This window comes from Vulpes lagopus, chromosome 6 (genome assembly GCF_018345385.1).
Source record: "Vulpes lagopus strain Blue_001 chromosome 6, ASM1834538v1, whole genome shotgun sequence".
Classification (NCBI taxonomy): Eukaryota; Metazoa; Chordata; class Mammalia; order Carnivora; family Canidae; genus Vulpes; species Vulpes lagopus.
Window position 1 is genome coordinate 70,120,595 of NC_054829.1, and position 27,183 is coordinate 70,147,777.

Here is a 27,183-nt window from a genome sequence, read left to right on the forward strand (position 1 = left end):
GTGCTTGTGTTCAGGGGGTGTCAGGGCCTGGGGACTAGGTGACTACTGCCACCTACTGACCCAAATTTGTTCAGGACAGACCTTTAATATACCTCTTACACGGTAACACTCTGTTATTTCAAGAGCATCAATAGCTTAAACATGCGAAGGCACGGCTCTTGGGGCTTCTCTGAGACCCTCTCAACAATGAGATCAAAGAAATACAAAAGCAAGACTGGGCAGAGAGCCAGAGCAGTGATGCCTTTCTCCATACAGAGGCAGAAAGAGAGGCTGAGCACAAGAAATGAAGGAACAAGTTTAAGTCTCCTCAAGGGTCCATAAGCAAAGAATAGGGAACAGAGTTCCTCTCAAGAGTTGTTTAAAATTTTGTGCATCATGATATGAATGATGTTACCTCCTGTCCAGTTAGTTCAGCCAGAAAGGGAAAAGGCAGGAGTTCATCCACATGCTTCCATCAAGTTGGCCAAATCCTTGAATAAGTCTAAATATGGATCTGAGATTTACACACCTAATAGATCCCAGGGAGGACAGGGATACTCAAGATTGTTGCAGACTCTCAATCTGCTACTAATCAGAACGGGAGATTGGACAGATAAACTGGGATCTGCAAAGTGGCAGATCTATACCATGCAGCTTTCTGGATTGGCTTAGCTATGTACCTTCCACCAACAAAGGCAGGAAGATGAGAAAGCCTGAACTCTCCATGGTACTGAAAATGGACACAATCAGGTCATCCCTTCCTTATATTTTTCTAATAAAAATACATCCATGAAGATTGCTATGAACTCCTGACAAACATTTCCCCAAGCTGACATAAAACAGTAACAAAAATACGCAAAAAGAGGTCTTGGTCAAACTCTCCTCCCCCTTCTTCAGATGAAAAAACTAAGGTAGAGATACTAAATTACTTGACTAAAGCAAGGCCAAAACTCTTTTTACCATGACAAAACTGAACAAGTGCTCACATGCACTAATGACAGACATTACTTAGTGAACATTGGAAATGATCTGTTGTTAGCACTTCACTGAGGAAATCTGACATTCATGCAGTCTGAACAATCAGATAACTGAATATATGAGTAGGAATAAAGAAATAAAAAAGCAAACAAGAGCCATAAAGAAACCCCAAGATTCTAACTCTTAGTTCCGTTGCTCTACCATTGTAACAGTAGTTTTCAAACTACATTCTATGGAATTTGAAAGGTTGCTTGGAGCTACTCAGGAATCTTGAGAAAAGCAGACTATGAGAACATACATAGAGCTCCAGAATCCTTCAGCCCCACTTTAGAGTAACTTCACTTATCCAAGTAAAACTGTCAACAGTGCACTCCACATGGTATTTGATGAACCTGGGGCAATTATTCTCAGAAATTATTTAACATTTCGTTGGAAACCCCTTTTAAATAGTGCCTATCATCTAGAAAACCAGGAACAACAAGATATCCTGGGATTAAAGACTGGATTGAATTAATATACAATCCACAAGGTAGGAGTTTTTTTTTTTTAACTTTTTCAAAGATTTTTTTTAAGATTTACTTATTTATTCATGAGACACACAAACACACACACACACACACACACACACACATGAGGCAGAGACACAGGCAGAGGGAGAAGCAGGCTCCTCGCAGCAAGCCTGATGTGGGATTTGATCCCGGGTCTCCAAGATCACGCCCTGGGCCAAAGGCAGCACCAAACCGCTGAGCCACCCAGGCTGCCCAAAGGTAGGAGTTTTTGTTTGTTCAGTTAACTGTTATACCATGAAGAGGGCAAAATAGCATCTGGAACTTGTCGTTTCTTTGAAAGCAAGACCTTGAATAGAAATGGGGCAGTAGGCAAGGGGGAGCTAGACGCTATAAACTACCTACCGCTATTTTTAAAAAGGAAAAGAACAACCTGAAGACTTTCATGAACCCCAAGACACTTGAGGGCCTGCATACTCTGTTCTTGTCTAATTTATAAACCATGTAACCTTGGGCAAACTGCTTAAGTGTCTCAGTTTCCTCACTGGTAAAATATAGAGATGGTATATAATTTGTAAGGACTATGTATAAAGCTCTTAGCTTAGTATGTATAAGATTTTTTTTTTTAATTTTTTTTTTAATTTTTATTTATTTATGATAGTCACAGAGAGAGAGAGAGAGAGAGAGAGAGGCAGAGACACAGGCAGAGGGAGAAGCAGGCTCCATGCACCGGGAGCCCGACGTGGGATTCGATCCCGGGTCTCCAGGATCGCGCCCTGGGCCAAAGGCAGGCGCCAAACCGCTGCGCCACCCAGGGATCCCTCACAGAGTAAGATTTTAGAAAAAAGAAAGTGATCACTTTCCCTTGGAAGTTCCCATAACCCAAAAATCTTAATAAATTCAAAACAAATGCAATAGTTATTCTTAAGAAGCGAATGCAATGGTCCTAACAAAAGTGTTTTTGAGCTGAACCTCCTGTCCAGTTAGTTCAACCAGAAAGGGAAAAGAATCTCTGAACTTGTTCTTGTGGCTCTTTGCTTAGATTCACTGGAGCAAACAATTATGAGGGTCCTGCACAGGTCAGGCTCCCTCAGGTCTGCCAATGACTAAAAGTTCAAGGCCCCAGAAATAAGCCCATCCTGGAAGGAATCTCAGAGATTCAGTCTAACACATTCATTTTTCAGCTAAGGAAAATTGAAGGCCAAGGGCGTTAAGTGATCTGCCCAAGATCAGAGTGAATAGTTGACAGTCCCAGGTTATCTCTTACTTTCTATTAGGCTACAGCTGCCTAAAAACAGACCCCACCCTATTGGGCAGACCCGTGTAAATCCAAATTCACAGGACTCAGAATCAGTAAGAATTTAGTGATGTAGAACCTAATTATACCTCTCTCCATGACACTGTCCAGGAATGCCAACACAAAATTAGGTCTTTATGAAATCCCAAGACCTCATAAAAACTCCAATGAATTTATTCTACAGATTCAACTTCTGTCCCTTCCTGTTCCTCTTTTCACTTTCTGTATTATCCAAGGCCTGACGGATCTCTTACCAACAAAGGTCGTTCTATGGGCAGAATACAAGATCTCAGGTATGTAACTCCTACCAGTCTCTTGACTTGGACGGATAGTTCTTTGAGATTCTCAACCTTTTGGTCTTTAAGCTAGGAATTTTCTGCCTGCCTATTCCTGGCACTCTTTTGCAAGCTCTTTGTAAAAGGACTGGCCTTTACTGACAGGTAAACTGAGGTCTTAGTTGAGGGAGGGACAAAGAGGCTACAAAACACAAGACTATACTGATTCTTCATACTCTAGTCTTCTTGTTCACTCTGCGATTCTCTCCAGATAAATTCTGGAACTGACCAAAGATTGGCCCAATATTTATGCTATTTTAGAAAGAAAAAAACGTTCAGAAATGGAGACAAGGGCAGCCTGGGTGGCTCAGTGGTTCAGCGCCGCCTTCACCCCAGGGCCTGATCCTGGAGACCCAGGATGGAGTCCCCCATCAGGCTCCCTGCATGGAGCCTGCTTCTCCCTGTGCCTGTGTCTCTGCCTCTCTCTCTCTCTCTCTCTCTCTCTCTCTCTGTGTGTGTGTGTGTGTCTCTCATGAATAAATAAACAAAATCTTAAAAAAAAAAAAAAGTGGAGATAAGAGTAACTTGTCAATTGGGAAAGCTTCTATATAGCTTTTCCTAGTCAGGTATCAACGGTGGTTTCCTGAATCACTGATGCCACCTGGTGGGCAGCATGATTCATTATCAAGACCCACACATTTAATATGACTTGTATTTAATTATAACAAATAATTCACAAACTTGTGGCAATGTGGGTTGGAAAAGTTGATTACACTAATCTTCCAATATTTTTTGTTAAATAACCAATTTATCATTTCTGAGGAAAATATAGTATCAAAGGAAACTTTGATATAAAAGCCAAACTTTTCTCACTCCCTCTCCAAAATTTCACCTTTCCCTTTTATTACCCTCACCAAAAATACCCCATACCCAATGATTCCAGTCATACAATACATGTGCAAAAGGGGCTTCATAAGTAAAATCAATTTTATTAATAAAGATCTTTCCACATATCCAGAACAATCAAGGAATTCCAAGAGAATAAAACCTACATACAGTGAAATTAAAGAAGTATCCCAGGATGACAACAAATATACATATAAATATGCACACCCATAATCACCGCCGCCTCCGAAAACCTGAAAGGAAGGGAAACCAAGAATGAGGCAAAGGAGAGTTGGAAAGGCTGAGGGGACAGAAAAAAAGAACACCTAAAGAGAAGGACTCAAGGGTGGGTCCCCTGGGCAGTACTCTCTCCATCCTCCCAGGGCCAGAGACTAGAAGTAGGAAGGAAACTGAAGTAGGATAACAGTTCATTCAGGTTGCACTTTCACAGTTCTACTTAAGGAAGCCTGCATACAAACTGTGGGATCTTAAAGACAGATTCCAGAAATCTTTTTTGTGAATGATGCTGATTTTCGACTTGACAAAGAAGAACAAAGCCCACCTCTACAGAAACCAACGCCCAGTCAGGAGGAGATACTAGAAGCACTGGTGAGACCTAGGATGGCAAATCTGGAGAGCTGACATCCCAATTTGTACTGTCTACCCTGCACTTCACTATCCTAGTCCTAGCCATTCACTGACCTTTTTTCTTCCGACCTTTCTTCAGTACCTTCTTCCGCTTCTTGATAGGATTCTGATCCTGGAGACAGATGGAGAAGTGAAGGGATGGTGGTATACTTCCAAGTGTTAGCATCTCTTCCCGCATTCCACATGGTGATGAGCCCTATGTACATCTGGCTGAAATCAAGGAGGCTATCTCCCTGTGCCTGTGTCTCTGGGCCACAACCTTACCTCATCAAGATGAGGGGTTCCTCCTGTCAAAGCACTGATGTCACTGAAGTGTGTGAGGGAATGGAGTTGTGAGCTCATGACATTTGCCCGTTTTCGCCGTCCTTTCTCGCGTTTACTAACACTTAAACGCACCATCATGCTCTCCTCATAGTTAATCCTGCCACAGAAACACAGATAATGTACAACATGCTTAGTCCATATGCACAGAAAGCTGCAGCCAAGAATGAGGGCCTAGGTATTTACTCACCCCCTGTTCATACGGTTCTCAAGAAATTTCACAGCAAGTCAACAGAATATGTAAGAGCAAACTAAATGTCCAATATTGAGCTTCCTCAGTGCAATTCTTATACTAGAACTTCTCTCCTCCCTAGAAATGAACTCACAGCCCACCCACAAGAACACTTGAACTATTATACTGGAACTCTTCTACTTCACCTTTGTAAACAGCATTCCCTACATGGGCCCCTTCATTCAAATCTATCAACAGAGACTGATACTGGGGCAAATCTGATGAGTCTATATTCGTGGTACAGTTGCTTTTCTGCTTTTCTTCCCTGAACTTATCTAGCACTCTCAATGTCATTATAAAATACTGACTTCATTGCCTTGTACAGAGGTGAGAGCTGTGATAGCGAAATACAGAATTTTTAAAGCCCCACAGGGTGGAACTGCACAGACACCCCTCCAAATAGCATTTGCTCCACCTAAACTATTGGGAAAAAGAAAACATTCTTCCTCTAGTTCCTATTCTGTACTTCAGATCCCTAATTCTTAAAAACCATCAGCCCGTTTCCACTCTACTTTCTCTAGAATATGAGTTCTCTTGATACCAGATTTAATTACATTCATCCAAAGCATAAGGACAGTTTCTATGGTATAGCAAACAATTTCCAATTGCAAGGACTCAGACCTATGTTGATCCTCCTGACTCTGGCGAGTAACATGGGGATGCCGAGCATCACGGATTTCCTCTGGAGCATCTGAGTATTGCTCCTTTAGTTCTCGAATGACAGAGCTGCTCAATGCCCGTTTTTTAGCCCGTTCTAGGCGCTTTTTCTCCCGCTCAGCTTCTGTTTCATCTACGTGATAAAAAATCAGCAAGTGTTATCCCAGAACAGAGAAAAGGATAAGAGAGATGCAATTTGTGCTGAGGAGGCAGCAGCCACAATTCATACCATAATGTACTGGAACCAAGCGTGGCGGAACATATTTCTTAATTGTTCCTTTTGCAGATTTCTTCCCTGAAGCTTCAGATTGGCCTTCTTCTGTTTGATCTTCCTCCTCATCCTCAGAGCTCAACTACAGAAAGGAACATAATGTCCATAAACTTAGGAAGTGTCAGACAATAAGAAAAACCAAAGCCCGGAGTACCCTGGGGAGAAAGAAAAATCTCATATTCTACATTCTAAGACACAAGATGGGAGTCAACAGGAGAATCCCAGGAGATCTGGGATCACCAAGATCCGGCTTAGGGTCCTCAGGAAAATCAGGATAATGCAACCCCTTACCTTGCTCATCATATTGCTGGGATGAGGCTTAAAACGGAGTGGGTCATTCTCACCTGAAATAAGAAACCCAAGAGAGTTTACAAGATTTAGAAATTTATGATGGTCCCGACATAACCTTATAGCTTCTGCCACTTACTGAGGCTGCCTGTCACTGCAGTCTTGACTAGTTTGTCAATTTGATACTTCAGTTTTTGGTCCAAGGGACGAAGCTTTTCCAAAACCTATAATGTGGTTAGATAGGATTACATTATCTCCCCCAAATTAAACACACATCAGAGTCTCTATATTAAGTTGCCAGATAAAGCACCTAAAAGTAGAACAAATGAAGAAGAAAATATTTTTTTCATTTGGCTTCCTTACTTGATCATGAAAACACTAATGTAAATGAGAGCTATTGTGTAACAGTCCTAGAGTTCAGGCTGTGGAAACCTAGAACGCTAAGATGCCAAGTACTTCATACCGTGCGAATCTCCACCAGTCTCAAAACTGCAGGATGTCCCTGAAGAGACCCTCCTGAGGCTTTGTCCAGGATGAGATGGGTTAAATCCATAAGGTACATGAGCAGTAGCTGGTCTTTTACTTCCAAGAGGCTGAGACCCTGAGGTGAACAAGAATAAGAGATGCAAATTCAGATTTAGCCAGAGAATCAGGAGGAGAGCAGAAGATAAATAGGTTATATTTTCCAAGTTCAAGTTTTTCCCAATCAGTTTATATAAGGCTTCTGGAAAAGTCTCAAACAGGTGACTGTACCTAAAATAGCCACAGAGAAAACAATTATGCTAACATGAAAGAAGCAAATCTCTGAGAAGTACTGGAAGACACTAAGGGCAGGAAAAACTTATTGTTTATTGTTACTTTATTAGTATCCCCCAAATAACTATGAGGGTTTCTCAACTTCAGAGCCACTGACATTTGGGAATGGATAATTCTTTGTTGTGTAGGCTATCTGGGCCCTGCATGATGTTGAGCAGCATCCTTGGCCTCTATCCTTTAAGGCTCCTCCAAATTTTGATAATCAAAATGCCTCCACATACTGCTGAATCTTAAATTAACTTAACCAAAACAATTATTGATTTTAGCTCCATACAATAGAATTATGTGATACGGTTAAAAACAATGACCTACATATGCTGACATGGACTTAATAATTCCATGTCAGCACACTTCCTACACTACAATTCCAATTAAGGCAGGGGAAGTATGATGCATACATTTTATTTATTTAAAAGACTTTACTTATTGAGAGAGAAGGTGTGTGCATGCGTGCAGGAGCAGAGGGAGAGGGAGAAGCATACACCCCACTGAGTGCAGAGCCAGACACAGGGCTCAATCCCAATACCCTGAGTCATGACCTGAGCCAAAGTCAGATGCTTAACCAACTGAGCCACCCAAGCACCACAGAGTTTATTCTTTCACATAATAGAAAGTAACACATTAGCCAACTTAAGATACAGCTGTTAAAAAAAAAAAAGTCTTTGTGATGACATAAAATGGAACTGAAAAAGTCCACAGCCCTGGGAAGACCTATTTCAGACAGGCTAAATATTCTGCTTAAGATTACAGAGTATTAGGAGTACAGCTGAAATTCAAACCCAGTTTGACTCCAATACCTAAGCCCTAAATATCTTTAAACCAACATGCAAAGCTCTTGATCAAGATAAGCACTAGTGTGATAACAGGAAGAGAAGCAAAGATTTTAAAGACAGATTGCGTTTAAGTTTTGTTTTGTTTTTTAAAGATTTTATTTATTTATTCATAGAGACACACGGGGTGTGTGTGTGGGGGAGAGAGAGGCAGAGGGAGAAGCAGGCCCCATGCAGGGAGTCCGATGTGGGACTGGATCCCGGGTCTCCAGGATCACACCTCAGGCTGCAGGGGGCGCTAAACAGCTGAGCCACCGGGGCTGCTGGCGTTTAAGTTTTGAATCAGGCGTTTGGTAGTCAAATAATGGGTAAGTCACTTAACCTTATGGCCTCAGTCCCTTCATCTGTAACATATACAGTATTTCCTTCCTGCCCCAAAGAGTAATTATGAGGCTTAAATAAGATCATATGAAAGTACTCTGTAACCCGTAAAACACCTATTAAGGTTCTGGTCCTGAAAGATAAATTACTAAATATCTGTTCAATGAATAAACAAATACATAGTGATTTAAAAAGGTATTTTTTGTTGTTGTTGGGTTTTTTTTTTTTTTGGTAATATGTCACATGCTCTTCTTGAGCCAACCAGGCACACCCCTATACGTGATCTAATATACATGTTGGCAGCCCAGAACCAGTCAAGAATTTGAGAAGCAGGTTCTTCTGACAAGCTTAGACACTATCAAAGTTCAAAGTGAATTATAAGCATATGAGAAAAAAACAAAAACACAAAGATAAAAAAATTAGAAAAAATAAACATAGGGAAGAACAAAACTGCATGAGAAGAAAAGGCAAAAAAGAGAATATATTAAAAATTCTATTAGCTATAGGAGTGCCTGGCGGGCTCAGTCAGTGGAGCATGCAACTCTTGATCTCAGGGTTGTGAGTTCAAGCCTCACGTTGGATATAGAGATTACTTAAGAATAAAATCTTTAAAAGAAAAAAATTTTTTTTACAGATTTATTTATTATTCATGAGAGACACAAAGAGAGGCAGAGAGAGAAGCAGGCTCCCTACAGGGAGCACGATGCAGGACTTGATCCCAGTACACTAAGATCACGACCTGAGCCAAAGGCAAACGCTCAATCACTGAGCCACCCAGGTGCCCTGAAAAAAAATTCTATTAGCTATCCTTCTAAAGCACAAATCTATCATAAATTCCATATTTAAAAATCCTTCAGGGGCACCTGGATGGCTCAGCTGGTGAAGTGTCTGACTCTTGATTTCAGGTCAAGTCGATCTCACGGTCATGAGTCTAAGCCCAGCTTTCCCTAAGCCTACTTAAGGGAAAAAACAAAAAACAAAACAAAACAAACTTGACCTTCAATGATTCTTACTCAGCTACTAAAATGATTTTCATACTTTTGTTGACCTATGGAGTATTTCACTTAAATAATAACTTAGGACAAAGCTTAATATATAAAACAGGTAACACCAGTTTTCTAGTTCAAGGACCTTTTTTCATTTGGTTTCAGGAGGACCCAGGGCCCTCCTTCTACACTGCTCCATATCCAATGATCCCTAAGAAGGTTCTACAAGACCTTAATTTGGAAACCACCATATCTTGGGATGCCTGGGTGGGTCAGTCATTGACCATCTGCCTTTGGCTCAGGGCATGATTCCAGGTCAAGGGATCAAGTCCCACATCCGGCTCCCTGTGGGGAGCCTCATTCTCCCATTGCCTATGCCTCTGCCTCCCTCTCTGTGTCTCTCGTGAATAAATAAAATCTTAAAAAAAAAAAAAAAGAAAAAGAAAAAAAAAATCACCATATTTCAATTTTTTTTAGGTCTCTTTATTTTTTTAAAGATTTTATTTATTTATTCATAGACACAGAGAGAGAGGCAGAGACACAGGCAGAGGGAAAAGCAGGCTCCATGCAGGGAGCCCGATGTGGGACTTGATCCCAGGTCTCCAGGATCACACCCCAGGCTGCAGGCGGCGCCAAACCGCTGCGCCACCGGGGCTGCCCCCATATTTCAATTTTATTTTTTATTTTTTTTAATTTTTATTTATTTATGATAGTCACAGAGAGAGAGATAAAGAGAGAGGCAGAGACATAGGCAGAGGGAGAAGCAGGCTCCGTGCACCGGGAGCCCGACGTGGGATTCGATCTCAGGTCTCCAGTATCGCACCGTGGGCCAAAGGCAGGTGCTAAACTGCTGCGCCACCCAGGGATCCCCATATTTCAATTTTAATACACACATCGTTTTCATTCATCTCTAAAGTCAAGATGTATCTTTTAATCAATGGTACCTTAATGTTATGCCATGGATTAACAGGCATTTTTTTTAGTACACAAAATAAGTGGTATGTCCCCAATTAACCCAATCTTAGATTAGAAGAAATACTATAGTTGGCCTATGAAGCTCTTCACAGTGATTACTTTTCTAGTCTTATTTCCTATCCCGTCCCCAACACATTGTACATCCAATCACACTAAATGACCTCCTTTCCTGGTATATCACCATGCTTTCAGGTCTCTGTGCCTTCATACATGCTGTTTCTTTCTGTCCCCTAGACTCTGAGAAGCCTTTCCTGACTTCCTCTGTTCCTCTGGCAATTATTTAATCCCTCTCCTTGGCTTGCACAGCACTCAGGAGAACTCTATGAAGTGACTGCTATTGCTTATACCTATTGCTTTGATTGGTCTTTTCCACTAGACTTCAGTACAGAAAATGGGTCTTATTCATCTTTGAAGCTCCAGCACTTAGAACCCACAAGACACTCAATAAACCTATGATGAAGGAACTGTTGAGAACAAGTCAAGGGATGCCAACTCGTCACGTATGTCTTACCTTCTCTGTAGGATAGGCTCTAGCTTGAACTTTTTTTATCAGAGCTTGTATTTGTGCAGTTACAGCCATCACCTGAAATTATCCAAATAAAACAACTGATGAGAATATGCTCAGTCATCTTTTTGACTTATGAAGGGCAAAAGCTAAACAATGACACCTAAAAATTACCAGAGACATTGCCTAAAATGCAGGGCTACCTTCTTTTCAGTTCTGTGAAAGGATAGGATAGATGATTTTTGATACTGTAGCAAAAAAGTATAAAAAAGTTCCACCTCTTCTTAAGGATACAGAAACTATCTTACCAGACTATGGGGAGGGGATGGGAACTGGGACAGTGATGGTGGTGGGGTGAACTACCTTATGTACCTTTATCTGTACTGTTTGAGTTTTTTTTTTTTTTTTTTTGAGATTTTATTTATTTATTCATGAGAGACACAGAGAGAGAGGGAGAGACATTGGTAGAGGGCGAAGCAAGCTCCCCGCAGGGAGCCGGATGCAGGACCCAATCCCGGAACTCCGGGATAACACCCCCAGCCAAAGGCAAATGCTCAACCAACTGAACCACCCAGACGTCCCTGTACAGGTTGAGGTTTCAACCAGTACACTTGGGTACCCAAGGGGCAAATCATACCACTTTTCCCAGCATAGGTTTCCTTAGCTATAAGAATAGAGGAATTTCATCCAGATGACTTCTTTTTGGAGTTTTCTGTATTGCTTTGGATGCAGGAATCAATTACTTTGAATTCTAGCCTGAGAAGGTTTTCATTAAGTCACCTGGCTCTCATGGTATTTGGTACCATTCAATACATGCCCTCATACGACCAAAGTTTAGAGGTGAAGCACACAAAATCAAAGCCAATCCGTCACTAAACCGTCCCAAAGGGGTGACATGACTCACCTGCTCCTGAAGGTTTTTCAAAAGTGTGACGGCACTTGGCAGGTCTGACTCCAGCATCTCCTGTGAGAGAAAGATGGAGAATTAAGAAAGGCTCTTTTGTCAGAATTATGAGAGGAATGGGCTGTGGGGTGGAAAACCCTCCTCTTTCCCTCGGACACCTCACACTTCCGACATTCCCACTCCACTCCACATGCAGCCTCGCTTCACAGCCGGCCAGTCGTCCGGGTTTCTAGGAACAGCGGTAGCTTCAGCTCCGTCCCCCTACTGCTGCTCTCACCCTGCTGTGCCAAGGTGGTTACTTCCTTTCATCAGCCCCCTTCCCTTGCGCCAACAATTTGCCCAGAGCCGCTGAAGGGATAGGAAAAGGCCACAATAGCAACGCAAAGAAGCAAACTCACAGAACTCTCGGGGACCGCCATCTCCACAAAGCCCGCCTCTTCCGGGGCGGTACTTTCTGAGAGCTAACTTTGCGTTATAGACTTGATAGACAATCGCCGCTTGCAAATCTGAGCCAATAGGAATAGTGATCCCTCACTTCCGTTCCGAACAGGAAGTGCAGGAGGAAGAGCCACATCCAGCCAGTAGAATGGAAGAACTCACTAAATTCGTCAGCTCGACGGGGAAATCTAATGACGTAAAAATGCTCGTGGAAATGGGGCGCGTGATTCGTAGATTGTGCGGAATGTTTGGAGTTAAACCAATAGAAACGAGGCAAGTGACTGACCGACAGTTAGAGAGGGCCAATAGCAAGAAGAAGTTTGCTGAGCAAACGGAGAAAGTATTGGCTTCCAGACGCCGCAGGACCTAGTCGTTTTCACTACGCTGTCCTCGCGTGGCCAAAAGTGACCGCTAGGCGGCAGTCCTCGGCGGCTCAGAGGTAGCTGGGTGGCAGGTCCGCCAGTGCTGGCTGCTGCTCCAATGCAGGCCTCGCGCTTGATCTCAGACTGCGCGAGATTCCTCAGACCGCAAGGCCCTCGGGTCGGCTTGTGACCGTTGTCTCGTGTGACCCTGGAGAAGTCCCTCTGTCTCTGAGCTTTTTTTTTTCTTCTATAAATAAGAGAGTTTGGCCAGAGAAGCCCAGACCAGGGTTTAGAAACCGACAGGTAGGACACTCGCCCTCTCACCTCCTCGCCGTGTGCAGAGGGGGCGCTGTGGAAGCCCCCGCCCCGTGCCACTCCAACACGCCTCACCCCTACCCGTTTAGGGCACTGGGGACGTGAAAGCTCGGCTTACAAATGAGGAAGCCAGTTAGGATTTACGTGACTTGCCCCCTGTCACACACAGGTTCGCAGCAGTATTTGGTCCAAATCCAGCTTGTGTTTCATTATGCCCTGCCTCATCTTTTCTCAGTATTTCAAAATATGACAACTCATTCCTGCTTCTCACAGGCTGACAAAGTGAAATGGGTCGGCATTCACAGCTTCCATCATCTGCCATAAGAAATAAGCACTGCAAAGGTTAATAATGGTCTTGACAGTTGGTCTTTCCAGGGCGAGGTGACATCGAACTACAAATCAGATCTCCTGACTTGGAGCCGTATCTCAGGCAGCGTGGGAAGACACTGGTTTCTAAATCTTTGGCTGGACTCTAAGGGTTGTATCCAGTCCCCGTGCCTCTTAACATTGGTTTGCTGCCTCAGGCCCACCATGGAAGCTCAAGGGTGACTCAACAGCCTAGTCATTCTTTTTTTTTTTTTTTTTTTTTAGCTTTATTTATTCATGAGAGACACACAGAGAGAGAGAGAGAGAGAGAGGCAGAGACATAGGCGTAGCGAGAAGCTGGCTCCTCACAAGGAGTCCAATGTAGGATTCGATCCCGGATCCCAGGATCACAATCTGAGCCAAAGGCAGGCACCCAACCCGAGCCACCCAGGCGTTCCCAGCCTATTCATTCTATCAACCAATAATCTTTGTACTGTTTGTCAGGATTTGTATTATGAAAGTTGACATTTCAACATAAATTCTTATACTTGTTAGGTCACAAATAAGCTTTTCCTTTCCTTGAACTTGAAACTAATCTGTTCATATGCATTGTGATGTCAGTGAGGAAACAAATATGCTGGGGTTTTTTTGTTTGTTTTTTTTTTTTTTTTTTTGCTGTTTTGTTTTGATTATTAATTACTTGCCAATCATTCTTTCGTAAGAAAAATCTTGGAGTTAACAGTGAAGTACGTCTTTTTTTTTTTTTTTTTCTTCATGACAGAATGAGAAGCAGAGACACAGGCAGAGGCAGAAGCGGGCTCCCTGTAGGACTCAATCCCAGGTCTCCAGGATCACACTCTGAGCAGAAGGCAGCCCTAAAACACTGAGCCACCCTGGCTGCCCTGAAGTAAGTCTTTGTAAAAATTTTCCAAGACTCAACCAACACGTATTGGTAAAGAACACATCATTAAATTTATTGTTTTCTATTTCTTTCAGCAATTTCATAAACTGTCAGTCATTAATATTTGCATGCACTGTAATTCCTATCCATTCCTCTAGATAAAAGGACATGTATTTTTTTTTACTCTGACTTCTTTCAGAATTTTTCTCTTTGGTTTTTGCAGTTTGAATATGATATGTCTAGGTATAGGGGTTTTTTGTTTTTCTTTTTTGTTTGTTTTTCTATCTTTGAGGTTTTTTGTTTGTTTATTTGGTATGTATCCTGCTTGGTGTTTTTTTTCTTTTTTTTTTTCTTTTTAAGATTTTATTTATTCATAGAGACACAGAGAGAGAATGAGAGGCAGAGACACAGGCAGAGGGAGAAGCAGGCTCCATGCAGAGAGCCTGAGGTGGGACTTGATCCAGGGTCTCCAGGATCACGCCCTGGGCTGCAGGGGGCGCTAAAACCGCTGCGCCAGCGGGGCTGCCCTGCTTGGTGTTTTCTAATCTTTCTAAGTTTCAGGTTTGGTTTGGTTTCTGTCATTAATTCTGGAAATTTTTCAGCCATTATTATGTCAAGTACTTATTATCCTTTATCTCTTTTTTCTACTTTTGGCATTCCCATTATGCGTGTGTTACAACTTCTGAAATTGTGCCACAGTTATTGGATATTCTGTTCCTTTTTTTTTTTCATTTCTTTTTTCTCTTTGTATTTTAGTTTAAGAAGCTACTATTGACATTTCTACAAGCTTACTGATTCTTTCATCGACCTTTGTATAGTCTACTGATAAGACCATCCAAGGTATTCTTACTTTTTGTTAGCATTTTTTACTTTAACATTTCCTTTTTATTCTTTTCTAGAGTCTCCATCTCTACATTACCCATCTATTCTAGCATGTTGTACACTTTTTTTTTTATTAGAGCCATTAGCATATTAATCATAGTTATTTCAAACTCCCTGTCCAGGGGCACCTGAGTGGTTCAGTCAGTTGGGTGTCTCTCAGGTCGTGATCCCAGACGCCTGGGATGGAGCTCGGCATTGGGCTTTCTGCTCAGCCAGCAGTCTGCTTCTTCCTCTCCCTTTGCCCCTCTGTCCACTTGTGCATATGCTCTCTCTCTCTCTTAAATAAAAAAATTAAATTAATAAATAAAAAATAAAATCCCAGTCCAATAATACATTAATCATGTTTTTAATTTTCTGTATATTATGATGCTTTGACATCATAGGGGCCTTGCTAATCCTGGAAAGACTGCCCTTCCCTGAGCTAGCTAAATTCTAAAGGTAAACCCAGCTTTCTTTTTTTTTTTTTTTAATTTTTAAAAAGAAAGATTTTATTTATTTATTCATGAGAAACACAGAGAAAGAGAGAGAGAGAGGAGCAGGCTCCACGTGCAGGGAGCCCAACGCAGGACTCGACCCCGGGTCTCCAGGATCACGCCCTGGACTGAAGGTGGCGCTAAACCGCTGAGCCACGGGGGCTGCCCTAAACCCAACTTACTTACTTTCTTTCTTTCTTTTTCTTTCTTTCTTTCTCTCTCTTTTTTTTTTTTTAGATTTATTTATTTATTTATGAGAGAGAGAGAGAGAGAGAGAGGCAGAGACACAGGCAGAGGGAAAAGCAGGTTCCATGCAGGGAGCCCGACGCAGGACTCGACGCGGGACTCGACATGGGACGCCACACTGGACTCGACGCAGGACTCCACACGGGACTCCAGGATTGCGCCCTGGGCCAAAGGCAGGCGCCAAACCGCTGAGCAACCCGGGTATCCTCTAAACCCACCTTTCTTATGCAAACCACTCAATCCAAAGTCCATGTCTCCATCCATCTCCTTTATCTCTTAATATCAAGCCAATATTTCTCCTGCTCTAAGTGACCCCAGGGACAGGTACATAGACAACTAGAGACCACCACTATAACCAAAAGCTCACTACAAATCATTCAAATTAACCAATCCTAAGATGTTTGCCCTGTCCTGTCTTGCATTTACCACAGAAGATACAATAAAGGATTGTGTTGATGCTTTCTTTTGTCCTTTTGCCTCCTGACTGGCTCTGGTGCTCCCCTGTGTGGCCCTGTGTCTCATAGCATGTCCCCTCTTCTCAGGGATTGTGAGTAATGAACTCTTCTTTCAAGGCCATTTACTCTGTCCTCTTACCATACCTGATTAAAACAAAATCCTGGGAACATGTATGTTCCCTGCCATGTATGAATCTGGTTCTCATATTGCTTTGTCTCCTCAGATTTGGGGGGTCATTTTTTGTTAGCTTTTTAGCATGACTTGTAATTTTTTCTTAAAAACAGGTAACGATGTACTGGATAATAGGAACTGAGGTGGATAGGTCTTTCATATGAGATTTTATGCTTATCTGGCTAGGAGTTAGGCTGTGTTTACTGTTTGCTATAGCTGTAGGTGTCAGAGATTTCAATTTCTTCTGATGTCCTTTTTGTCTCCTCCATTGTCTTTGGTTTCCCTTGAAACTCCTTCTTAAACAGAATCCAAGCCTTTCAATTCTTTCTGCTATAACCCACTGTTATTACACAGGAGTCCTATTGATATGGTGATAAGGTGAAAGGGAAAGCATCCTATCATCCTATGATTGGATCTCAGTATTCTAGTGGGCCTATGTCCCTGGGCTGTGACCTTCATGAGTGCCTCTCAGTTTTTTTCCCCCTTTTGTGAGACAGGAAGACTGGAGGGGTCTGGAGTTGGGTAATCCCCCTGCCCCAAAGTCATGTATGGCTTTGGTGAAGGCTTTTTCCTTGCTGGATAGGCTTTTGTTATGGAGAAACCTCTGAGCTTATTTAAAAATCGTTACATTACCTTCCCTTGGCCAAACATGAGGGAATTTTTCTCTAGCCTTCACCATGAGAACCTTGTGGGGCTCCTGGATGTAAACTCCACAAAAGTCAGGAGCTCACCTTAGACTGGACTCTTAGGAGTTATTAACTCTCCAACTACCCACACTCAGCCTCTGGCAAGTCTTCAGTTATCATTGAAGTGTTCCTATCAGTTGGCTGATTGGCTCCAGCAGCTCCTGACTTTTGTCTGTATTCACCTACCTCTCCAGTTTTTAGGGTGGCAGTTTGTTATGTGACCTCAATTCTCTGATGGAACTAATAGTTTGTAGTTATTTGTATCAGCCTTTTTCTTGTTGTTAGGATGGGAGAGATGACTTACAAGCTATTTACATGTTGTAAATAAAGTACTCTTGGGACGCCTGGGTGGCTCAATGGTTGAGCACCTGTCTTTGACTCAGGGTGAGATCCCGCAGTCCTGGGATGGAGTCCCACATCAGGCTCCCTGCATAGAGCCTGCTTCTTCCTCTGCCTGTGTCTCTGCCTCTCTCTCTGTATCTCTCATGAATAAGTAAAATAAAATCTTAAAAAAAAAAAAGTCCCCTCACCAGATTCTTCATCAGCAATATGCCTTCATTTTAAACTTAAAAATGTTGTCCATGCTTACCTTTCAACTAGAAAAGTGATTTGTATTTTAACTAAATAAGTACTAAAATTTAGTTACCACTTATGATCTACATAGATATCACTGTAACTTGTGCCGTCTGCATAAAATACTCAAACACGTTATAAAGTTACATCAATATGATTGAACAAATCAGTCTTTTGACACCAATTAGGTTGGCGGTGTGTTTAGGGATAAATACTGGACATAACACATGCTCTTAATATGTATACTACAGTATAACAATATCTTATGTTTACTAGTTAAAATAATCCTACCAAAAGAATAAAGCCATATTGAAAATTGGTATAGCCATTATGGAAAATATTATGGATTTTCCTCAAAAAGTTAAAAGTAGAACTACCTTACCATCCAACAATTGCACTGCTAGGTATTTACTCAAAGAATATAAAAATGATGGGATCCCTGGGTGGCGCAGCGGTTCGGCGCGTGCCTTTGGCCCAGGGCGCGATCCTGGAGACCCGGGATCGAATCCCACATCGGGCTCCTGGTGCATGGAGCCTGCTTCTCCCTCTGCCTGTGTCTCTGCCTCTCTCTCTCTCTCTGTGACTATCATAAAAAAAAAAAAAAAGAATATAAAAATGCTAATTCAGAGGGATACATGCACCCTAATATTTATAGCAGCACTATCTACAATAGCCAAATTATGGAAAAAGTCTAAGTGTTCACTGACTCATGATGGGTGGAGCTAAAGACTAAAGAGTATAATGCTAAGGAAAATATGTCAGTCAGAAAAAGACAAATGCCGTATGATTTCACTCATATGTGGAGTTTAAGAAACAATACAAATGAGCAAAGGGAGAAGAGAGAGAGAGGCAAACCAAGAAACAAACTTTTAACTTAGAGAACTAACTGATGGTCACCAGAGAGGAGATGGTTGGGTGGGGGAGTGGATTAAATAGAGGATGGGGATTAAGGAGTGGACTTGTGATGAGCATCAGGTGTTGTGGAAGTGTTGTATACCTATATTGTACATCTGAAACTAATATTACACTGTTAAGTAACTGGAATTTAAATTAAAACTAAACAAAAGAACAAAGCTGTATTTTGTAGAAAAACTGTCTACACTGCTTTAGTTTTTTAAAAAGAGTTTTATTGAGGTATAATTTATATACCATAAAATTCACCTGTTTTAAGTGTGTAATTCAATAACTTTTAAAGAAAATTTACAGAGTTGTACAGTTATCACCACAACCCAATTTGGAACATTCCCATCATTCCAAAGGGATCCTTCATGCCCATTTGCAGTTTATCATCATTCCTGTTTATAGCCTTAGGCAATCACTGCTTGCTTTCTTTATAGATTTTCCTTAACTATACATTTCATATATATGAAATCATATAGTATGTAGACTTGTTCATCTGGCTTCTTGCACTAAGCATAATGATTCTGAGTTTCATCCATATTTTAGCATATATCAATGCTTCATTTCTTTCTTTTTTTAATATTTTATTTATTTATTCATGAGAGACACACAGAGAGAGAGGCAGAAACACAGGCAGAGGGAGAAGCAGGCTCTACGCAGGGAGCCCGACGTGGGACTCAATCCTGGGTCTCCAGGATCATACCCTGGGCTGCAGGCAGTGCTAAACCGCAGTGCCACCAGGGCTGCCCCTACTTCATTTCTTTTTATTGCTGAATAATATTCCCTTATGTAGATATACACATCTTATTTATCCATTTATCAAATAATGAACATTTGGATTATTTCCACTTTGGGGCTATTATGAATAATGCTGCTATGAACATGTTTATGCAAGTGTTTGTGTGGATATATACTTCCATTTCCATTGGGTAATTAGAAGTAGATGGCCAGGTCATCTGATACATGTATATTTACCTTTTTAAGAAACTTTCAAACAAAAAAAAATAAAATAAAATAAAAATAAATGTAAAAAAAAGAAACTTTCAAACAATTTTCTAAAGTAGCAATGCCATTTTACATTCCCACCAGCAATGTTTGAGGGTTCCGGTTTCTCCACGTGTTTACCAAACTTCTTATTGTCTGTCTTTTTTAGTATGGCCATTTTAATGGGTGTGAAGTATGGATGTGAAATGGTATCTCATAGAGGTTTTAACTTAAATTTAATTTGATTTGAGGAGAGACCTGGTGGCTCAGCAGTTTAGCGGAGCCTTCAGCCTAGGGTGTGATCCTGGAGATTTGGGATCGAGTCCCACATCAGGCTCCCCGCTTGGAGCCTGCTTCTCCCTCTGCCTGTGTCTCTGCCTCTCTCTCCTTCTGTGTCTCTCATGAATAAATAAATAAAATCTTTTTAAAAAAAATAAATTTTATTTTAGTATCTTTTCATATGCTTATTTATTAGCCGTTTGTATGTCTTTGTTGAAATGCCTTTTAAAATCTTTTGACAAAAAAAAATAAATAAAAATAAAAATAAAAATAAATCTTTTGACAAAAAAAAAAATTTTTTTTTTGACCATGTTAAAATTCAGTTGTCTTCTTATTGAGTTGTAAAGTTTCTTTATATATTCTTAACACAAGTCCTTAATCAGAAACATGATTTACAGGTATTTCTCCAAGTCTGAGGCTTAAATTATAATTTTCTTAATGGTTCTTTTAGGTACAAAAGTTTTTAATTTTTATGAAGTCCAATTTATCAATTTTTCTTTTATGGATTGTGCTTTTAGTATCATATGTAAGAATTTGTGCCTAACCTCCCGGTGCATGGAGCCTGCTTCTCCCTCTGCCTGTGTCTCTGCCTCTCTCTCTCTCTGTGACTATCATAAATAAAAAAAAAAAAAAAGAAAAAAAAAGAATTTGTGCCTAACCAAAGACTTTCCCTGTGTTTTCTCCTAAAAGTTTTATAGTGTGGAATCTCAAATTTAGGCCTATTGCTCATTTTAAATTATTTTTGTGTATGGTGTGAGGTTAAGGATCTAAATTTATCTTTTTGCATGTAGATTTTCAGCATCATTTGTTGAAAAGACATTTTCCTCCAGTTGCTTTGGAATTTTTGTTGACAATCAATTGATCTAGTTTAGTTTTAAATTTTAATTAAAATTCAGTGTCTCAGTTGTTCTAAACACATTTCAAGACTTTAATAACCACATTTGGCTGGTAGCTACTGCACTGAACAGTATAGCTCTGGGGACACAAAGATGAAAATATTACAGTCTCTGACCCCAAAAACCTTACAGTCTGGTAACACAAACTTAAGAAAATTGAAACAGTGTATAAAATGAGAAACATGCTAAAAATAAAAAGCAGAGGGGGAAGGGGAATATTTGTGAATATATTAAACAAGTAGCTATATATATTGGTCAGGGATCTCCAGAAACAAAGCCAATAGGAGATATTATAAGAAATTAGCTCACACAATTATGGAGGCTAAGAAGTTCCACAATCTGTTGTTTGTAAGCTGAAAACCCAGGAATGCTGGTGGTTCAGTAGCAGCCCTAATCCAAAGATCTAAAAGCCATGGAGAGTCAATGTAAATATTTAAAAATATTTATAAAATATTTAAAAATATATATAAACAATCTAAATATTCAATTAGTAAATTTTCATATTCTAACTCAGAAATTTAAAATATAGCCCCATAGCTCCATTTATCGATATGTAGCTTCCTTTATATGCCAAGCACTATTCTGAACACTTATATGTATTAATTCAGTGGTTTTCAAAGTGTTATCCTCAAACCAGTAGCATCAGGTATGCAAATTTGGGGACCCCACCTAACCTATGGAATTGGAATCTTTGAGGATCTCTGAGGCTGGGACCTAAGAAACTGTGTTTCAACAAGCCTTCCATGTGATTCTGCAGCATGGCCAAGTTTGAGGTATCACTGAACTTACTTAATCCTCACAGCAAACCCATAAGATTGGCAATAATGTTTTTGTCCTCATTTTACAGATATTAGTGGAATATCTACAGTCATAAATATGATAAAAATCTAAGATTGTAGAAACACAGAATGCTCACTGATAGAACATAAGTTTGTATATAGTATGTACACACAGAGAAAAATATCTCTCTCACACACACGTTGTCTACTTGGAAAGAAGTAGAGAAATAAAAATAGTTAATGTGATTGGATAGGAAACCTTGGGTGTCATTTTTTTTTAAGATTGTATTTCCTTATTCATGAGAGACATACAGAGAGAGGCAGAGACACAGGCAGAGGGAGAAGCAAGCTCCCTGCAAAGAGCCCAATGCAGGACTCAAGCCCAGGACCCCAGGATCACACCCTGAGCCGAAGGCAGACACTCAACCACTGAGCCACCCAGGCATCCTGAAGAGACCTTTATTTAATACAGAAGGCTTGTTTGGGTTTTTGTTTTTTGTTTTTTGTTTTTTTTGTTTGTTTTTGGCAGAAGGCTTGTTTGATTCACTTCACAAAAGCATGAACAGATGATGTATCTCTTCTGTAACTTTTTTAAAAAGATTTTTATTTTATTTATTTGACGCAGACAGAGAGCCAGAGAGCACAGGTGGGGGAAACAGCAGAGGGAGAGGGAGAAGCAGGCTCCCCATGGAGCAGGGAGCCCCATGCAGGGCTTGATCCTGGGACTCTGGAATCGAGGTCTGAGCCAAAGGCAGCTGCTTTACCAACCAAGCCACTCAGGCACCCCTCTCCTGTAACTACTTAGAGACAAACTGAATTAACACTAACACCAACTATGATAGAGGAATACTTAACTGCAAGAGCTAAAAAAAACCTCTGCTCAACAAAGTTGTGATGACAACCAACAAACCATTAAAGACATGGATCCCCAAACATGGCTAAGGATGGGTTATAGGGATGACCCACTACATCTCACAACACAGCATCATAGACAGGGTAGGGCCAAGGGGGCCTGGAAGGGTCGGTTGACATGTTAACTGTGATGCATAAAACTGAATCTTACAGCAGGGCAGAAGATATAGATCTTTACCTCTCAGAGAGCTTTATCTGTACTGGTAGTTCATGCTGTGGTCTATGCTACGTGATGACTGGGAGGAGTGAGGAGGGCCTGCGTTGTGCCTAGAGGGGCAGACAGAAAGAGTCCTGACCAAGTCAGGAAGATAGGAAAGCCCAGCCTGGGATAAGGGAGCTATACATAGTCCAGTCCATCCTGTGAAGGGATAAGCTGTGACCAGGTTATGAAGTGTCTTTAAATGTCAGCCAGAGGACCCTAGGCTTTGTCTCAGAGACAACATGGAGCCCTAGAAGTTTCTACAAATGACAGATATGTAAGAAATGGTACTTTAGAAAATGGAGTCTGCCAGCCATTTGGTGCAATGAACAGTTGGAAGACTAATCAAGGTGCTGTTGCAATTATGCAGGTATGAAAAGGGGCACAACTGAACAGGTAGACTGCAAGGAACTAAGAATTACTAGATGGGACCTACTGAAATGGGGTAGATCTTGGAGAATGTTGTCACTGTGGATGCTAGAAGGAAGTCCAGACTGGCTCGGCAGCTGATAAAACGAGTATGTCTGTTAAATAGTCAGGAAGATGTTCTAACAAGGGGGCACTAGAACAGGTTTGGAAAGCTAAGCAGACTAGTGGTAAGGATAGATATCACTCAGGCACTGAGTCACTGAGTGACTCAGTCAATTAAGCATCTGCCTGTGGCTCAGGTCATAATCCCGGGATCCTGGGGTCCAGCCCCACATCAGCAGCTTGCTGCTGCTCCATAGGGAGCCTACTTCTCCATCCTCTCTGTTGCTCCCCCTGTTTGTGCCCTTTCCCTCTCAAATAAATAAATAAAATCTAAAAAAAAAAGAAGAAAAAAATAGATAACACTCACTGAACATTTGCTGTTTGTTGGCAGCTGTGCTTATAACTTGTTTTCTTTTCCCTTAGCTTTCTTGAGGTGTAGTTGACAAATAAAAATTGTGTGTATTTAAGATGTACTATACGATGTTTTGATACATATATACATTGTGAAATGATTACCACAATCAAGCTAATTAACAAATCTATCACCTTATATAATTACCTTTTCATTTTGGAGGTGGTGTTGAGAACAATTAAGATGTACTCTCAGCAAATTTCAAGTACACAATACAGTATTGTTAACTATAGACACTGCGATATACATCAGATCACCCGAATTTATACATTTTGCATGTCTGAAATTTTGTTCCCTTTGAACACTTCCCTCAGAGGTTGGTAAGCACCATTCTACTCTGTTTCTGAGAGTTCAACCTTTTAGATTCCACATATGTGTGAAATCATGCACTTATTTCCACATGCACTTATTCCACATATGAGTGAAATCATGTGACTTATTTTACTTATCATAATGTCCTCCAGTTCCATCCATGTTGTCACAATAATAAGATTTCCTTCTTCTTAAAGACCGAATAATATTCCTTGTGTGTGGAGTCAGATTTTCTATATCCATTCATCCATTGACAGACACTTAGGCTATTTCCATGATTGACAATTGTAAATAATGCTCCAATGAGCATGGGAGAGGAGGCAGATATCTCTTTGAGATGGTGATTTCATCCCCTTTGGATATATACTCAAAAGTAGGATAACTGGGTCATGTCATAGTTTTATTTTTAATTTTTTGAGAATCCTCAATTTTTTAAATAACTCCACATACATGATTCTTAAGCCAAGTGTATGGAATAGGTATTACCATATTCCATAAGGGAGCTTTACTGTAACAGGACTTGGCTGTTACAGTAAAACTGTACAGTAAAACTGAGGTTTTAATGCTGAGGTTCCAAGCAAGATCTTCCTGGTTCCAAAGGCTGTGCCCTTTCCTCTGGATTAGTGCTTTCAAATATCAATGTGCATTAAATCACTTGGGGGGGAGTATCTTGTTAAAATACAGATTATGTTTCAATAGACCTGTGTTGGGCCTGAGATTCTACAGTTCCAACAAGCTCCCACTGATGCAGATGCATGAGTTCATGGATCACATTTTGAGTCACAAGACTTTGCAGGACACTCATTTTTTTTTCCTCAGAGCGGTTAAGTAATTCACCCAAGTCAAAAGCTGGTCCATAGTAGAACCAGGGTTTTTGAACACAAGTCTATTTGATTACAAAATCTACGTTCTTAGATATTAAGATATGTTGTCTCCTTTTATTAGCAGGAGACAGGGCCCCCAGCTTCCCGTGTGGGGCTTAAGGGAAAAATCTAATCTCTGGGTAGATGGGAGCCAGAAAAACTAAGAGGGTTACCAAGACAGGGACTCTGGCAGAGGGAACACAACCAGGGCTCAGTTACCAGACTGGGGCACAGGGTGGGGCCCAAGTCTTAGGAACAAGATAGAGGCTAAGTTTCTGGAACTACGCACAGGGGCAAGGATAACTAGATGCTGAAACTCCAAGTCCAGCTGGAGCTCACTTTATGCCTCCTGTGTGGGGCCTGATCAGGGACAGGACTGACCTGCAGGTGAGACAAAGTAGAGCAGAGGAGAAAATAGACACAGAGTTGTGAACCAGGGCACCTTCCTACCTTCCTCCCCAGGATCCTTGGCACTCCCCAGAGAGGCTAGGCTTTCTTACAGCTCACCTGTATCCTGGGGGGGCTATCAACCCCATTCCCTGCACTCTCATTTCCCACCCTCCATTCTCTTGATTTCAAGCCTTCCTCTCATCTCAGTCCTCCATTGTACACACTCCCTGTTTGTACAACAGGATAGTTCCATGTTTCAACACCTTAACCTATCAACCTTGCTCTATTAGGACTCATAAAAAAAAGTCTGCTTTTTCTCCGCCCCCCCCCCCAACCCCTCACTCATTTTTCTTCCCTTTGATTGGCCAGGGCACAGGGTAGGTCTCTGGGAAGTCAGAAAGCAGTATTAGTATTAGTATTACTATTAGCAGTACTAGTACTAGTACTAGTATTAGCCTCAGTGCATCTGCAGTGGGGTATGAGAGGCCCATGGGAGCAGCACAGAGCAATGTGAGAGTTGAGAGTAGGGTATTTCAGATGCTTCTGGGCTTATACTTTTGCATCAGGAAAGCAGCCATCCATGCTACACCAGCTGTCGACTCAAGGGCTGCATCAGATCATCAACTATATTAGGATCTTGGACAGAACTTTTGATTGACTTTTGGCTAAAGGCCACCTCAGAACTTCCACAACAAAGGACAGATACAAATGTGAGTTAAAGAATAAGTTATAGAGCCTAAAACAGAAAAATGACCAGATAAATTTTTGAGCATGAAACATGAGACATTTCAGAATTGCCTTTGCCAAAGAAATGATCAGAGATTATCAAGTCTTGTATACAGATACAGATAATAGCTTCTGCCACATATTAGGATGATTTCCCATGACCTGAGAATCCACCATGTGCGTGCTATCACTTCTGCCCCCAAGAAGAGTCTCTGTCCAAGTTAGTCTCTCCTAAAAGGAGAATGTCCAAGGGGCAAAAAGAGCCAGGGCAGAAAGAGGATGTTTGTCAACATCTTCTTAGAAATCCTTTATCAGCCTCCTTGATTCACCTTAAAATTCATTTTGGAAAAAAAAAATTCGTTTTGATTCATTTTTGAGAGCTGATTACTGGTTAGCCTCTGGAGACTCTGGTAACCATGCAAATGCAAAAAAAAAAAAATCATGCAAATGCAAGATGAGAAGAGACCTCTGGAATCAGAAGCCTCCAAAAACTACAAACATTTAATTTTTGTATATCCCAGTTAAAAACAATCTCAATGTATATTTTATCCATACACATAAAAGGGCCTGTATGGATACCCTCTAACTACTAACGTGGTCACCTTTGTGGAATGGGACTGTGAATAGGAAAGAGGTTTCGCTCCTTTTGCCCTATAGAAGATGCACTGTTTGAACATTCAAAGTCATGAGCATTTCTTTTATATTAGGGACAAAGGAGAGGAGGAAGGGAGGGAGGAAAGAAAAAGAGATTTGAAAGAGAAAAGAATATACAGAAAGGCAAAAAATGCAAAAAGAGGGAGTGAGAGAAAGAAAGGGAATAAGAGAGAGAGAAAAGGAAGAAGAGGAGCTCCCTCTACCCTCGCCCTGAATAAGATCCAGGGAATCTCATCTATGTCCCTTATCCTGCAGGAGCAGTTGGAGCCCTCAGAGGAACACAGAACAGCAGCTGTCCACCTTCTTTGGTGTATTATTCATCACATATTTATTTTATTTCAATTTGCCAGAGTTGAAAGAGCTCAAAATAAAAATACACATAATTTTTGGACATTTAAAATATTTTTTAAAAAGATTTTATTTATTTATTCATGAAAGACACAGAAAGAGGCAGAGACACAGACAGAAGGAGGAGCAGGCTCTCTGCAGGGAGCTCGATGCAGGACTCAGACCCCCGGTTCAGCCCAGGGCTGAAGGCAGAAGCTCAACCACTGAGCCACTCAGCTGTCCCTGGCCATTTAAAATATTAAACAATGAACAACATTTAGGGGAGACTTAGGAGCAAGAGGCAGGGGAAGGGAACACATAAAAAGAACATGTTGAGCAAGAAAGAAATAGCAGGTTCAAGTAAACAGCAACACATACCAGTCTGTTTAAAAACCCCAGGAGGCCTCTACTCCTTGTCTAAGCTCTGAAACTTTGTTCCCTAGAGGCTGGGCCAGAAAGGTAAACCTAGAAGACTTAGTCTCCCTTTTTCCTTCAGAATGCCTGCAGCATTGGCCAGTTGCCATGGATGTGGTTGCTCAAGACCCAACCCTTTGTTCAGGATCCATCTGGCACTTACCTTCCACAGAGGCCTCCCC

At 41.1% G+C, this 27,183-nt stretch overlaps 1 protein-coding gene across 2 annotated transcripts; it reads right to left on the reverse strand.

The window, feature by feature from the left end:
* Window positions 1-4,008: 4,008 nt before the first annotated feature.
* NGDN (neuroguidin) lies at window positions 4,009-27,183 on the reverse strand. 2 transcript variants are annotated; one of them, XM_041758168.1, is made up of 11 exons: window positions 27,165-27,183; window positions 11,675-11,734; window positions 10,777-10,848; window positions 6,801-6,938; window positions 6,477-6,561; window positions 6,341-6,393; window positions 6,008-6,131; window positions 5,743-5,911; window positions 4,833-4,989; window positions 4,623-4,680; window positions 4,009-4,174 (listed from the first exon to the last, which is right to left on the reverse strand). In XM_041758168.1, exons 2-11 carry the CDS (start codon window positions 11,729-11,731, stop codon window positions 4,155-4,157), a joined length of 933 nt encoding a protein of 310 aa, XP_041614102.1. In that variant the 5' UTR covers window positions 11,732-11,734; window positions 27,165-27,183; the 3' UTR covers window positions 4,009-4,154. The 2 variants fall into 2 exon arrangements, with proteins under 2 accessions (XP_041614102.1, XP_041614101.1); XM_041758167.1 differs by lacking the exon at window positions 27,165-27,183 and adding an exon at window positions 12,073-12,147.